The 13,236-nt window shown below is 42.9% G+C and overlaps 1 protein-coding gene across 5 annotated transcripts in view; it reads left to right on the forward strand.

Moving 5' to 3' along the window:
- SLC36A1 (solute carrier family 36 member 1) overlaps positions 1-13,236 on the forward strand; it is a 166,850-nt gene that overhangs the window by 3,664 nt on the left and 149,950 nt on the right. For all 5 annotated transcript variants that reach the window (XM_067732329.1, XM_067732330.1, XM_067732328.1 and 2 more), the window contains 2 exons: positions 7,787-7,934; positions 13,008-13,098. In XM_067732329.1, coding sequence (XP_067588430.1) covers positions 7,792-7,934; positions 13,008-13,098 — 234 coding nt within the window. In that variant the 5' untranslated portion in view covers positions 7,787-7,791. The remainder of the gene's footprint in view (positions 1-7,786; positions 7,935-13,007; positions 13,099-13,236) is intronic.

Genomic DNA, 13,236 nt, shown 5'->3' on the forward strand with positions numbered 1-13,236 from the left:
TTGGTTACCTGTCAGTCATGCCTGGTCCTAACATTTAGAGGTTTTTATAATTGTGGGTAAAAAGTGAGTGTGTTTGCTCTTTCAGCTGCTTCCGTGCAGAGCCTGCTGATGTCAGCAGCTGTTTTGCGGCTGTCCTTGCACCAGAGCCTCTCAGGCAGGAGTCTCAAGTTAGGGAATGTACTTTTTTGGTAGATCGGATGGAGTCCTATCTGATGTCCTCTACAATAAATCTTGTGGATGTCAGAAATGTTCACTTCCCTCCCTGTAGACCACATATAGGAACACAGTCTGTGTCCTTGTTCGTGTTTTTGGAATTCCAGCAACAGAGAAGAGAACGTATATCTAGAGAATTCGCTGTTTCTCTGGGTTCCAGAGAATGTAATTGTTTCAGAATAATAGGTAGCACTTTTAGTCTGCGTATTATCACCAATCCATGAACTTTGGTAGGAGGTGAGGCCTGTGGTATACCTATCATAAGATCATATATATATATATATATATATATATATATATATTTTTTTTTTTTTTTTTTTGCGGTATGCAGGCCTCTCACTGTTGTGTCCTCTCCCGTTGCGGAGCACAGGCTCTGGACGTGCAGGCTCAGCGGCCATGGCTCACGGGCCCAGCCGCTCCGTGGCATGTGGGAACCTCCCGGATTGGGGCATGAACATGTGTCCCCTGCATCGGCAGGCGGACTCTCAACCACTGTGCCACCAGGGAAGCCCTATATGTTTTTTTTCATAGTGCGTTATATAAATCTGCCTGTAATCGGGATCATCTAAGAAGCTCATTAAAATTAAAATGCTCAGGCTGAATCAGATTGGGCCCAGAAATCTGTTTTTTTTTTTAGCAGTTTTATTGAGATATAATTCACATAGCATACTATTCATCCATTTAAAGTGTACAATTCAATAGCTTTTCCACTGAACTCACAAAGTTGTGCAACCGTCAACACAATCAATTTTAGAACATTTCATCACCCAAAAGAAACTCTGAACCCTTTAGCTGTCACCCCTACTCCCTACCGCAAACTCTAGGCAACTACTAATCTACTTTTTGTCTATAGGTTTCCCTGTTCTGAACTTTCATATGAATGAAATCATACACTATATGATCCTCTGTGACTGACTTCTTTCCCTTAGAATAATGTCTTCAAGGTTCATCTGTGCTGTAGCATCTATCAGTATTTCATTTCTTTTTATTGCTGAATAATATTCCATTGTATGAATATTCCACATTTCATTTATCCATTTATCAGGGGTTTTTTTGGCTACTAGGAACAATGCTGCTATGAACATTTGTGTGTATGTTTTTCTATGGACATACATTTTCATTTTGGTATGTACCTAGGAGTGGAATCATTGCTGGATCATATGGTAACTATGTTTAGCCTTTTGAGGAACTGCCAGACTGTTTTCCAAAGTGATTGCACCATTTTACATTCCCACCAGCAGTGTAAGAGGGAACCCTCTACAATTTGTCTGCATCCTTGCGGATACTTATTATTATCTGTCTTTGAGTCTAGCCATGCTGGTGGGTGTGAAGTGGTATCTCATTGTGATATTTGTTTCTCATTTACCTGACGGCTAAGGATATTGAGTATTTTTACAGATGATTATTGGCATTTTCACATCTTTGGTGAAATATTATTCAGATCCTTTGCCCATTTTTTAATTGGGTTTTCACTTTATTATTGAAGTGTAATATTTTGCAGAAAGTTTTTCCCATTCTGTGGGTTGTTTCTCACTTTCTTGGTGGTATCCTTTGAGGCATATACATTTTAAATTTTGATTAGGTCTAATTTACCTATTTTTTCTTGTGCTTCTGCTGTCGTATATAAGAAACTCTGCTTAATCCATGGTCACAAAAGTTTATACCTATGTTTTCTAATAAGAGTTTTTATAGTTTTAGCCCCTCCATGTAGGTCTTTGACCTATTTTGAGTTAATTTTTATATATAGTGTGAGGTAGAGTTACAACTTCATTCTTTTGCACGTGGATATCCAGTTGTCCCAGTGTCAATTGTTGAAAAGACTATTTTTTCCTCCATTGAATTGTCTTGGCACCCTTGTCAAAAATCAATTGACCGTAGGTATGAGAGTTAATTTCTGGACTCTAAATTCTATTCTGTTGATCTATCTGTCTGTCATTATGCCAATACTGTATTGTCTTGGGGTCACTGTAGCTTTGTGTAGCAATTGGGAAGTCCTCCAACTTTGTTCTTTTTCTCCAAAATTGTTTTGGCTAATTTGGGCCTCTTGAATTTCCATATGAATTTTAGAATTGGCTTGTTAATTTCTGCAGAAAGGCAGCTGGGATTTTGATAGGGATTCAATTGAATCTGTGGATCAATTTAGGGAATATTGCCATCTTAACAGTATTAAATCTTCTAATTCATGAATATTGGGATGTTTTTCATTTATTTAGGTCTTCTTTAATTTCTTTCAACAATGTTTTATAGTTTTCATGTACAAGTCTTACACCTACTTGGCTAAATTTCTTCCTGAATATTTGATTCATTTTGATGCTATTGTAAATAGAACTGTTTTCTCAATTTTGTTTTCAAATTGTTCACTGAAAGTACAAAGAAATACAACTGATTTTTGTATATTGATCTTATATCCTGCAACTTTGCTGAACTTATTAGTTCTAATGGTTTTTAGAGGATAATTTTTTATGTGTTTACAAGTCACCCTTAGAAGTATTGTTTAAATTTTAGTAATGAAGCTAACACTTTAGTACTGCCTCTCCCTCCCCTCCTCTCCTTTCCTCTCCCCGACCTTCCCGTGTGCCCTGAAAGAGACCTACAAAGTCATACAGATGGATTCTCCTTCCGTTATTGGAATTTATCTTGTTTATTGTACTGAATTTGGAATAGAATTTAATCACTAAGTCTTAAATAGCTATCTTGAGAACATTTTAGTATATTCAAAAGTAAGTTCAAAAATGAGTTTAGTATTTCCAAAAGTATGAGTCTGGTAGGTGGGGGAAAGATGCTCTTACAGTTTTTATTATCAGTGGTCTTTGTTGGAAATTAAAGAAACGTAAAATAAAATAAATACAAGGAGCCACCCATTCATCAGAAACAGCAAAAATAAAAATGATAAAATCCAGGAATTCCCCGGCAGTCCAGTGGTTAAGACTCAGTGTTTTCACTGCTGGGGCCCAGGTTCAATCCGTGGTCGGGGAACTAAGATCCCACAACCTGCGTGCACAGTGTGGCCCAAAAAAAAAAAAAAAAAAAGGTAAAATCCAAAGTTGGCAGGGTTATGAAAAGATAGGCATGTCCATATATTGCTAGTGACACTGTATGTTAGTTCAGTCATTTGTATGGTGATAACCATAGAAAAGCCGATTCATCTAGCTCTACTCCAAGGATATGACTTGAAAACTAGAAACTATTTGTAGGAATTTTTTTAGCTATGATGTAAGATAGTCCAAAAAAAAAGCTCAAAAGCCAACAGTTGGGAGCTAGTGAAGCAAATTATTTTATTAATATAATGATGGACCATTATATTACTATATTACAACTAAAGATCATCAGTGTGTGTACTGCGTAGATTCAAGGAAGAGTAGATATAAAATAAGTGGAACAAAACCTTAAAATAATGAGAATATTGCTAATTAAAAATAGTTTATATAAGGAAATTTATCAGGGTTATACAAATAGTTGGTATTTCAATGCAATTTTGGTTGAATGTACACTTGAAAAAAACAATATGTACATATATATGTTTGCCAGTAAACATGCAGACTTTTCTTATGTAGTACACTTTTTTTTTTTGGCTGTGCCACGTGGCATGTGGGATCTCAGTTTCTTGACCAGGGATCAAACCCGCGCCCCCTGCACTGGAAGTGTGGAGTCTTAACCACTGGACTGCCAGGGAAGTCCCTTAATACACTCTTTTGAGTCTAAATATCTTATGGAGATTTTACTTTGTGTTGATGGGCCACACATATTGTATAAACTCTGTCCATTGTCCTCAAGAACCTGAAGGAGGAGCTGGTCTTGAGCTCTTAAATATTACGACTCTTAAATATTAACTGTCCATACTCATTTAGACAGTTAACAGGGTCTAATAAAATCTCCCACAGGGCAGGAAATGGCAATTATAGCACTAGACGGTAGAAACCAGGTTTCATCACGGAGAGCCCAAGGCAAGGTGTCCATGGAGGCTTGCACTCAGTGGGGACAGCTAGAGAGAAGAGGAGGACGCCTTGGTTGCCAGAAAGAACCCTAAAAGGCACTCCAGGGAGTGACCGCACCCACCCTCTACAGTGCTTCAATTCCTGCTTAGCAGCTCTGAGAGGGGCTTCTGCTTGGAGCTTTCCAGGGATAAGGAACTATCTCCTAGAGCGATCCATCTGGACAACTCCCTTTTTTTTTTTTTTTTAAATAAATTTATTTATTTATTTTTGGCTGCATTGGGTCTTTGTTGCTGCGAGCGGGGGCTACTCTTTGTTGCTGTACGCGGGCTTCTCATTGCGGTGGCTTCTCTTGTTGCAGAGCATGGGCTCTAGGCACACGGGCTTCAGTAGTTGTGGCATGCAGGTTCAGTAGTTGTGGCTCATGGGCTCTAGAGCACAGGCTCAGTGGTTGTGGTGCACAGGCTTCGTTGCTCCGTGGCATGTGGGATCTTCCCGGACCAGGACTCAAACCCACGTCTCCTGCATTGGCAGGTGAATTCTTAACCACTGTGCCACCAGAGAAGCTCTGGACAACTCCTTTTGATAATTGTCTTTCTTATGTCTAGCCAAGGACCTGCCTCCCTTTACTTTCCACCTACTGATCCTGTTTCTGAGTAATCTTTGAGGCTCCACAGAGCAAATCTGATCCCTAGGACAGATTTTAAAGACAGTTTTTTTACCTCCCGAGTTGCCAGTTCTCCAGGTTGAAACTTCTCAGGGCTTCCAACCGTTCTTCATTTAGCTGGTTTTCTTCCCCGTCATGACCTTGGTGCTGACCCCTGGCTATACCGCAGTTTATCATTATCCCCTTTATAGCGTGCTGCCTGGAACAGAGTACAAGGTATGGCAAAAAAGAACAGTCTGTCATCTCCCTGGGGTTCTCTCTTGTTGTAGTGCAACCAAGAATTGCATTAGTTGAATTGGCATCTATTATGATATCATTGATTTCTGTTGAGCTTATCAACTAAAACCCATAAGTAGCATTTCTTTTTCCTTTTTCAACATGCACACAGTTGCCAAGCCACATCTTCCACATCCTGCAGTTGTTCATTGGACTTTTGATCTGTAGATTTCAGCTGCTTTCTGAGCAGTTTTCTTAGTGATAATCTGCTGTGGGTCACAACATAAAGAGGCCTCTTTACAGTGTTTGAAATAAATTGAGCGTCTGTGCCAAGTAAGCAAGAGTGGTTTTTGGTTGATGGGGAGGGATTGGGGAACTTGTCAGTGCCTGTTTTCTGTCCCTCTCCCTCAGTAATATGCAGGGTTCACCTGGAAGGCTCTGTTCCTCAGATGCTTTTGGTGTATTGGAAGAGACTAGAAATTAGCTGCTGTTTGCATGAAGAATTGCATTAATTGATTCCTGGAATATTAGAGCAATAGTTTAGTACACCGTACCCCACACCCCCGCCTTTTTTTTTTTTTTTGCGGTACGCGGGCCTCTCACTGTTGTGGCCTCTCCCATTGCGGAGCACAGGCTCCGGATGCGCAGGCCCAGCGGCCATGGCCCACAGGCCCAACCGCTCCGCGGCATGTGGGATCCTCCCGGACCGGGGCACGAACCTGCGTCCCTTGCATTGGCAGGCGGACTCCCAACCACTGTGCCACCAGGGAAGCCCCACCCCCGTCTTTTTGATCATGTGGAACTAAAACCCAAGAGAAATAAGGAGAATTGTTCCAGGCTACTGAGCAAACTGGTGTTAGAGGCAGCTTTAGCACCCAGGCCTTCTGACATTCATAGAAATTAATTTAATTGCTTTTGCCTGAATAGCAGCTTTCAACTGTTCCTATTGAGATACTAAACAGATTTTTTGTTTCCTGGCCCTCTTAAGAATTTCATTGCCCCAGAGCTTAGATGACTTCCTTGAATTCCTCCACCATGTGAGTAAATGATGCTGACTTAGATATCTAGCAAAGTCGGCTATGGTGGTGGAGTGAGGCAGGATCCTCTCTGGGACTTCCAAGCCCTTCACTGGCTTTGGAAGCACTTTCCTCGTGAGATTACGTGGGGTCCTTCCTCCCTTATAGTTGGTGGGAGAAAATGAGATCAACCTTGGATCACTCAGGTGCTAGGTGGGGTCCGTTTCCAAAGAGTCCCTTGGGACTGGACCTCTGGGAGCACTTGACACAGAGCTGTCTATCCTCTGGCAGCTAGTGATGGGTGTTGGGTGGGACGGTGTGTTGTGACGGCCATCAGAGGTCCTGTCTCTTCACCAGGCATCTGAGATAGCACATCAGACTAAGGATGGGCATCCAGCCACGTGCTGGGGGAGAGCCCCTTATAGGCAGCTGGTTGTGCCAGTCTGCCGAGTGTCGGAAGGATTTTTATTGGTAATTTTTAATGTTCATGAGCCTTTTCTTCCTTACTTGACTGCGGATTCTTGGAGGAAGTTGACTCTCTTTCATTATGATATTCCATCACTGCAACTGGCAGTGTATTCAGTAGGTGTTTCCAGATTTAGGCAGGGCGTCAGGATGTATGTTTACAGCTTGGTGCTACCTGGCTGTAGCAGAGCAGGTCCCTTCATCTTCTGGGGGAACGATTCTTCATCTGTGAAATGAGTAGTTTGGTGTGACCTCCGAAGGCTCTTTTAGCAACCGCCTCTGGGATTCTGGGAGCCTACACAGCTCTCAAAATGTATCCTTATAGTGTATCTTAGCGAAGTCCTTGTATTTCTCTTTTCTGGTGTATAATTATTAAAAACTCCACTCATGGGACACCACCCTCACCATCCTTCCTCAGCACACAATAGGAAGGGTTTCTTCTTTCACCAGCTTTTGAAAAATTGGCAAAAAAGGAGAAGGGTTGCGTCGGGGAGATGTTGCTACAAGGGCCAGTGGTGAGCACGTCTCATGCTCCTGGTCATCCTTTGTGCTGCTTTCAGCTGCCATTTCTCAGTATGCAGGCTGGTTGCAAGAAAAGAGTCCTAGGATGAGGGAATGAGCATCACTGATGACCTCCAAAGAGTATAGGACATACCAGAAATCACGGCAGAGAGAAAGAGAAGGTCATCTGTGGCTCTGGGGCCTGGTGGCAAGTTTGAGCAGAATTAGATGATCTAGAAGGGATTTCTGGAATGCAGAAGAGGCTCTTTCTGGACCAAATGTAGAGGAAAAACAGAATACAGCTAGGAATATTTAGGTTCCCATCCTCTGAGAGCTTGCTCTTGGGGAAGGTGGATGTAGATACAATGTCAGTATTGTTCAGGGTCCAAGAAATTAGCTCAAAGGAAGGGGTCGTTAATCCCAACCTAAGGAATGGGAAAGGATGCCTAGAAGTGCCTGTCTGCGTCTTCCCCCATCCCTCCCAAGCCGTGCCTCACCTTTGCTCTGTCCAGGTGTGCGGGCAAATTTAGAAACTTATGAGTGTGGCACCGACTAGATAGGTTGCGAGGGAGAAGCCAAGAGAGCTCAGCCCGCCCATGTGTACTTTGTACCTTTTTCATTTCTCTTGGTATCAGGCAACCTCATTGTACTTAATCCATAGTGCAGCTGTCACTGAACTACTGTGGCAATGGCTGCTTCTGCCCCAGAGCCGACTCCAGGCTTGGAGCTAAAGGCCCCAGCCACTGGAGGTCTTAGCACTGCCCCTGTCCCCCCAGTTACCATGTCCACGCAGAGACTTCGGAACGAGGACTACCGTGACTACAGCTCCACCGACGTGAGCCCGGAGGAGAGTCCGTCCGAAGGCCTGAACAGCTTCTCTTCCCCGGGATCCTACCAGCGGTTCGGGGAAAGCAACAGCACAACGTAAGTAGCTGTTCCTGTCTGCGCTCCTGGGTGGGGTTCGTATTCCTAAATTCTGTATTAGTAACGTAATCTCCATTAGAGTTATTTTTGCTCCCCTATTTTTATCAGTTCCCTACTTTACAGGTGAAAGTAAGAGGTAAAGAGATTGAGTGAGTAATGGTGCTGAGATTTGCGCTTCTTGTCTGCCACTCTCTAGTCTGTTTCTTAGTCTTTGTTCATTTCACCTGTGTGGTCCCAGAAGGCTGGTGCCGAGTAAGAGCCTGAACATCAGAAAAACTTCTAGAGAGAACATTCTCTTAATTTAGAGCCATGAGTCGTCTGTGCTAGAACCTTACATGCCTCCAAGTCCAATTGGAAGCCTCCTTTGCAAAGTCTCCCCCAGACTTCCGTCCCCATCACCAATCAACTGGGACATTTGGCGGAAGAAGTAGGAAGAGGGAGGAATAACTTCTCCTGCCCTTAAAACATTCAAGGCCTTGTTAAAGGTGATCTGCTTTGCATGCCCTTGGGAGGGCTTAAGTCTTACCCCTGGAAACTGAATTCCAAGTCTCATCTGGGTGAGTTTGGCCCTCTGTGGGTCTCAGTTTTTCCAAATGTAAGATAAAATTGAGGACCCCCCCCTACCCCGTGAAGCTATACCGACTCACTGTTCAAATGAAAAGTTTCAGAGGAGGGTTTTCTACTCCACTGAGTTGTCTGGCTCAGTTCTGAAAGTCAGCAGAGCCCCGACATTTTCTCTGGACCCCAGCATTCCATCTTTTGCAGCCCTTCTCTTTATTCCTCAAGCTTTGCCATCACCTGCTCTGTGTTCCCTTGTGGGTTGGATGTGACTTAACAGAGGGATCCATTACGTTCTTGACTCACACTGTCCCACTGTGACTGCCCAAGGAGACCATGGAAGCTTCTCTTGGAGTTCATTACTGGTGAAGCTCCACCCAGCTGCAATCTCTCCTCGTGCAGGGCATTTTCCCTCGTGAACTCAGAACTAGAGGAGATGGTTGGCCCACGTTATAAGCCCCTCTCCACCTCTAGCTGGTTTTCTGCTCATAAAGATTCAGTCTCCGTAACTTCTTTCTCCTGTGGCATGCTATTTTAGATTCCCCCATTTGCTTGCAGTGTTAGCTGATGGAAAATATTGCTTAGACCACAACTGGCAGCAGTGAGGACTGTCTGTCCTCTTTTTTCCCTAACCTTACCTACCTAATTGGCTTCCCCCAGGTGGAAGGAGTGTCAGATGCAGCCAATGACATTTGATAGCTTCCCTTCAGAAGTCACTCTTGTTACTGTGAAATACTTCTTCCAAGCTTCTCTCTCTCTAGTTTCCTTTCCAGTTTTTGCTCCTTGTTCTTAGGCATCAGCTTGTCTACGCAGTGCTTGCCGTATGGGGTCTAGATTTTCATATCTATTTTTTCTTTTCTTTTTTTTGTCATTATTTTTTTTGGCCGTGAGGCTTGCGGGATCTTAGTTCCCCAGGTAGGGATTGAATCCGGGCTCTGGCAGTGAAAGCGTGGCGTCCTAACCACTGGACTGCCAGGGAATATGTAAAAAGTACATGGAACGAAGTACAAGAAGCAAAGTATATGTACTTCGTTCCATGTACAAAAAGCATGTACACACCAGGCTCTTCTAAGGGTTTAGGGCTCAGTAAAAATCCCTAATCAGGGGTGCAGATAGGAACCCAGATGCTTCCATGATGATGTGCTTGGTGAGGGTATCTCCTAACACTTGAATGTTATCAAGCTGTCCACTGCTTTGATGACAGCCTCATTTTTTACTCTTTTGGGCAAAGTTTTCTTGTTGCCCTATTGAGCTACATTATACCGCTCTCGATCAGGCTTTGGTACTTTTTCTCCAGGCTGGCAGGCTGAGAAACCAGTTGACTGAAACTGGTCTTCTGTAGGTGACCTGGAGCAGCCACTTGCAAAGTATGGTCTTCAGACCCTTCAGGGCTCCCAAGACCATTTTAAGAAGCCCACGACGTCAACACTGTTTTCATAATAATACTAAGCTGCGATTTGTTTTTCCACTGTGTTGACATTTGCAGTCATAGTTCAGAAGAAATGATGGGTAAAATTGCTGGCGCCTTAGTGTAAATCAAGGCGGTGGCACCAAATTATGCTTGTCATCGTATTTTTCCCCGTCACACATATACGTATACAAAGGATAAGCCGGTTTCACTTAAGCACGTCCTTGATGAAGCAGTCAAATTACTAATTTTGTTAAATCTTGACCCTTCGGTACAGGTCTTTTAATATTCTGTGTGCCAAAATGGAAAGTACACATGCAATACTTCTACTGAAAAAAATAAAATACTTCTACTGAACAGCTAACAAAGTATAGGTCATTCAGACCTGAGTACTGGGCAGACATTTTCTTGAAAATGACAGTAATGAGACCGTCGCCTCAAGAAAAACAATCAGTAGTATTTGTTGCCCACAATGAAATTTGAGCTTTCGAGCAAAATCAGAAAAAAAAAAAAACTGGTATCCAGCACTGTGACCTTGACAGCTTCCCTCTACTCAAAGACTTTTCTGATGAGATTAGGAATGATATTAATGAATGTGACTTTTTTTGATATCGTGTAATGAAATGTGCCAGCAGTTGGAAGATCCACATAGCTCAGGGAATCAGTATCTTCCCAGATGACCAAAGGGCGATGTTAGAAAATTGTGCGTGGGTAAAAGATCCATCCAAGGAGCAAGATTACCAGTGGGTTTTCGTGTAAGAGAGGATGAAAAGGTCAGATTCCACATTACAACTAGCTTCTAAGACACTCCATGTGTCGAGTTTTGGTGTAGTATCAAAGAAAAATTATCACAATTGTCGGAAGAGGCTATTAAGATACATACTGACTACATGTCTGTGTGAGGACAGATTTTCTTCAGGTACTTCCACCAAAACAACATATCACAACAGCTTGAATGCAGAAGTAGATAGTCCAGATGTGAAACAAGACATTAAAGCGATTTGCAAAGAAGGAAAATAGTGTCCTTCTTCTCACATTATACTTTTTGGAAAATAGATTACTTTTTGTTAAAAATTGGTTATTTATATTAACATGTAATAGGTTTATTGTTATTTTAAATTAATGTTTTAAAATTTCTTGGTTTAATTTATAATATAATATATGTCAGCAGACATAATCCATATAAGCAAAAACTGTTTGGGATCCTCAATAATTCATAAGTGTATAAAGGGGACCTAAGACCAAACAAGTATACAAGAACAGATTTGGAGCGTAAAGAGATGACAGAGATGTGTGAGGCTTATTTCTCCCTCCCACCCCCTGCAGTTAAGACTCTGCAGTCCATGGAGTTGATTTTGTGATAGGTCATATGGGTTTGGGTAATCCCAGCTCATGGCCATTGATTAAAAAGCATGATTTTGCTCAATTGCCTGGAATCCTGCTGTTTCAGAGCTGAAGTGTGGTGTTCTGGTCCAGTCCCCTCACTCTACAGACGAGAGAACAGGACCGGAGAAGGGAAGGGAATTGCCATATGGAGTTAATGGCAGAGCCAGGGCTGGAGGGACCTGATCTCCCATGAAACCCAGCTCAGAGGCATTTTGGGGAGGCCTCTGGTAGGCAGGTGGTTTGGATACAGTGCTTATCTTTGCCCTTAAGTGGATTAAACATTGGCCAAGATAGAAATTTGCTTAGTCCATCATCCTGCACTTAATCTCCTGGTCACTGGCCACTGATAATGAATGAGTCACCCCTGGACCCTTACTGTCCTTTAGTTTAATCCAGGAGAGCGCTTGCCTCTTCTCATTCAGACTTGAAGCAGTTTTCTTCATCTTGTCTGAGAAGCTCGGGAGACGGTAGGAAGGTCAAGAGATTTTCTTCCTGGAGATAGAGGGAGAAAGGTTACCGAAAGTAAAATTCCTTTCCAGAGAGTGTAGATGGGTCTTATTTATTACGGTCTTTACAAGTTAACACATGACTTGCTTTCAGTTTCTACTGAATTGCAGATTTGAAGAAATATGTGGAAGCATCATTTATGACGTATTTAGGTTATTTGCACAGAAGAATTTCCAGACAGTGCCAGGGGCCAAATCCTGATTAAGTCTGTGGTACCATGTTTGATCTTTTCCGTATCCTGCTGGAGTAACAGAGGATGGAAAATGCTAAAGATGAGGCCACTGACGTAAGTCCTTTGAGGAGCTCCCATTCTGTATGGAATGCCCACCCTCACCCAACCTGAGCGGCCACAGAGCTGATGCACTCCTCTGTGTTGGTGCTCACGCCTGTGTCTGGGCGAGTGTTCCCAGGCTCTTCTTCCCTGTTGGCACACACACAGAGCCCTACGTAGGGCCCAGCTGGGCTCAGCTCAGGTCTCTGCACGCTACAAACCCTCACCTCCCTGCCCCTCCCTGGGCACTGTACCTGGACTCTTCCAAGGACAGGGATCTTTCTACCTTGGGTGGTTGTTAACGTGTCTGCTTTATCTCCTTAGAGACTTTTATTAGTTTTTAGAGACTGAGGTCCGTATCTGGTTCATGCTGATTTCCACCATTGCATTAACACAATGTTTTACACATTATAGATGGTATTTGTTGAGTGAAAAAATAATGAGGACACTTGAGAGACTTTACAGTTGCAGCTTCAAGTGGACAGTCTGTACAACAGATGAGGGAAAACTGTGTCCTCAAGGCAGAAGGATAAACTAGGTGACTGTGTGAAGAGGGCTTCTCCAATCTTAGGCATTTGACTTTTTTTTTTTTTTAATAAAAAGTACACCAGGGACTGCAGACCCCCACTGTCCCTCTGATGTAATCTCCAAGAGAGGTGGACTTTTCAGATGCTTCAGGGAACAGAGTTTATAGCCCAGTGACTAACAGAGTGGGCTCAGGGGCTAGACAGCCTGGGTTTGAATCTAGGCTCACACTCAAGGTACGTGGCCTTGAGCAAGTTGCTCCCTCATGCATAAGGTGAAGTTAATACCTATCTCATAGGGTTGTTCTGGAAATTGAATGAGATAACTCATGAAGGCACTTAGCACAGTGCTAAGTGCTCAGTAAATGCTAGCTCTCATTATTGTTAACATGCCCTTGTCTGCCTTCTTCCCACTTCAGATGGTTCCAGACCCTGATCCACCTATTAAAAGGCAACATTGGCACAGGACTCCTGGGGCTGCCTCTGGCCGTGAAAAATGCAGGCATCTTGGTAAGGGTCTGTGTCGGTGCAAGGAAGTATTGTGACACATTTTAGGAGACAGTGGTTTTATTTTCATTTACTTCATGGAAAACATTTTAAAATGGGAAGCTTTTCTTTTTCAAATTCAGTTGAGAAAAAGCAAAGTTC

The sequence above is a fragment of the Pseudorca crassidens genome, chromosome 3, assembly GCF_039906515.1.
Source record: "Pseudorca crassidens isolate mPseCra1 chromosome 3, mPseCra1.hap1, whole genome shotgun sequence".
NCBI lineage: Eukaryota > Metazoa > Chordata > Mammalia > Artiodactyla > Delphinidae > Pseudorca > Pseudorca crassidens.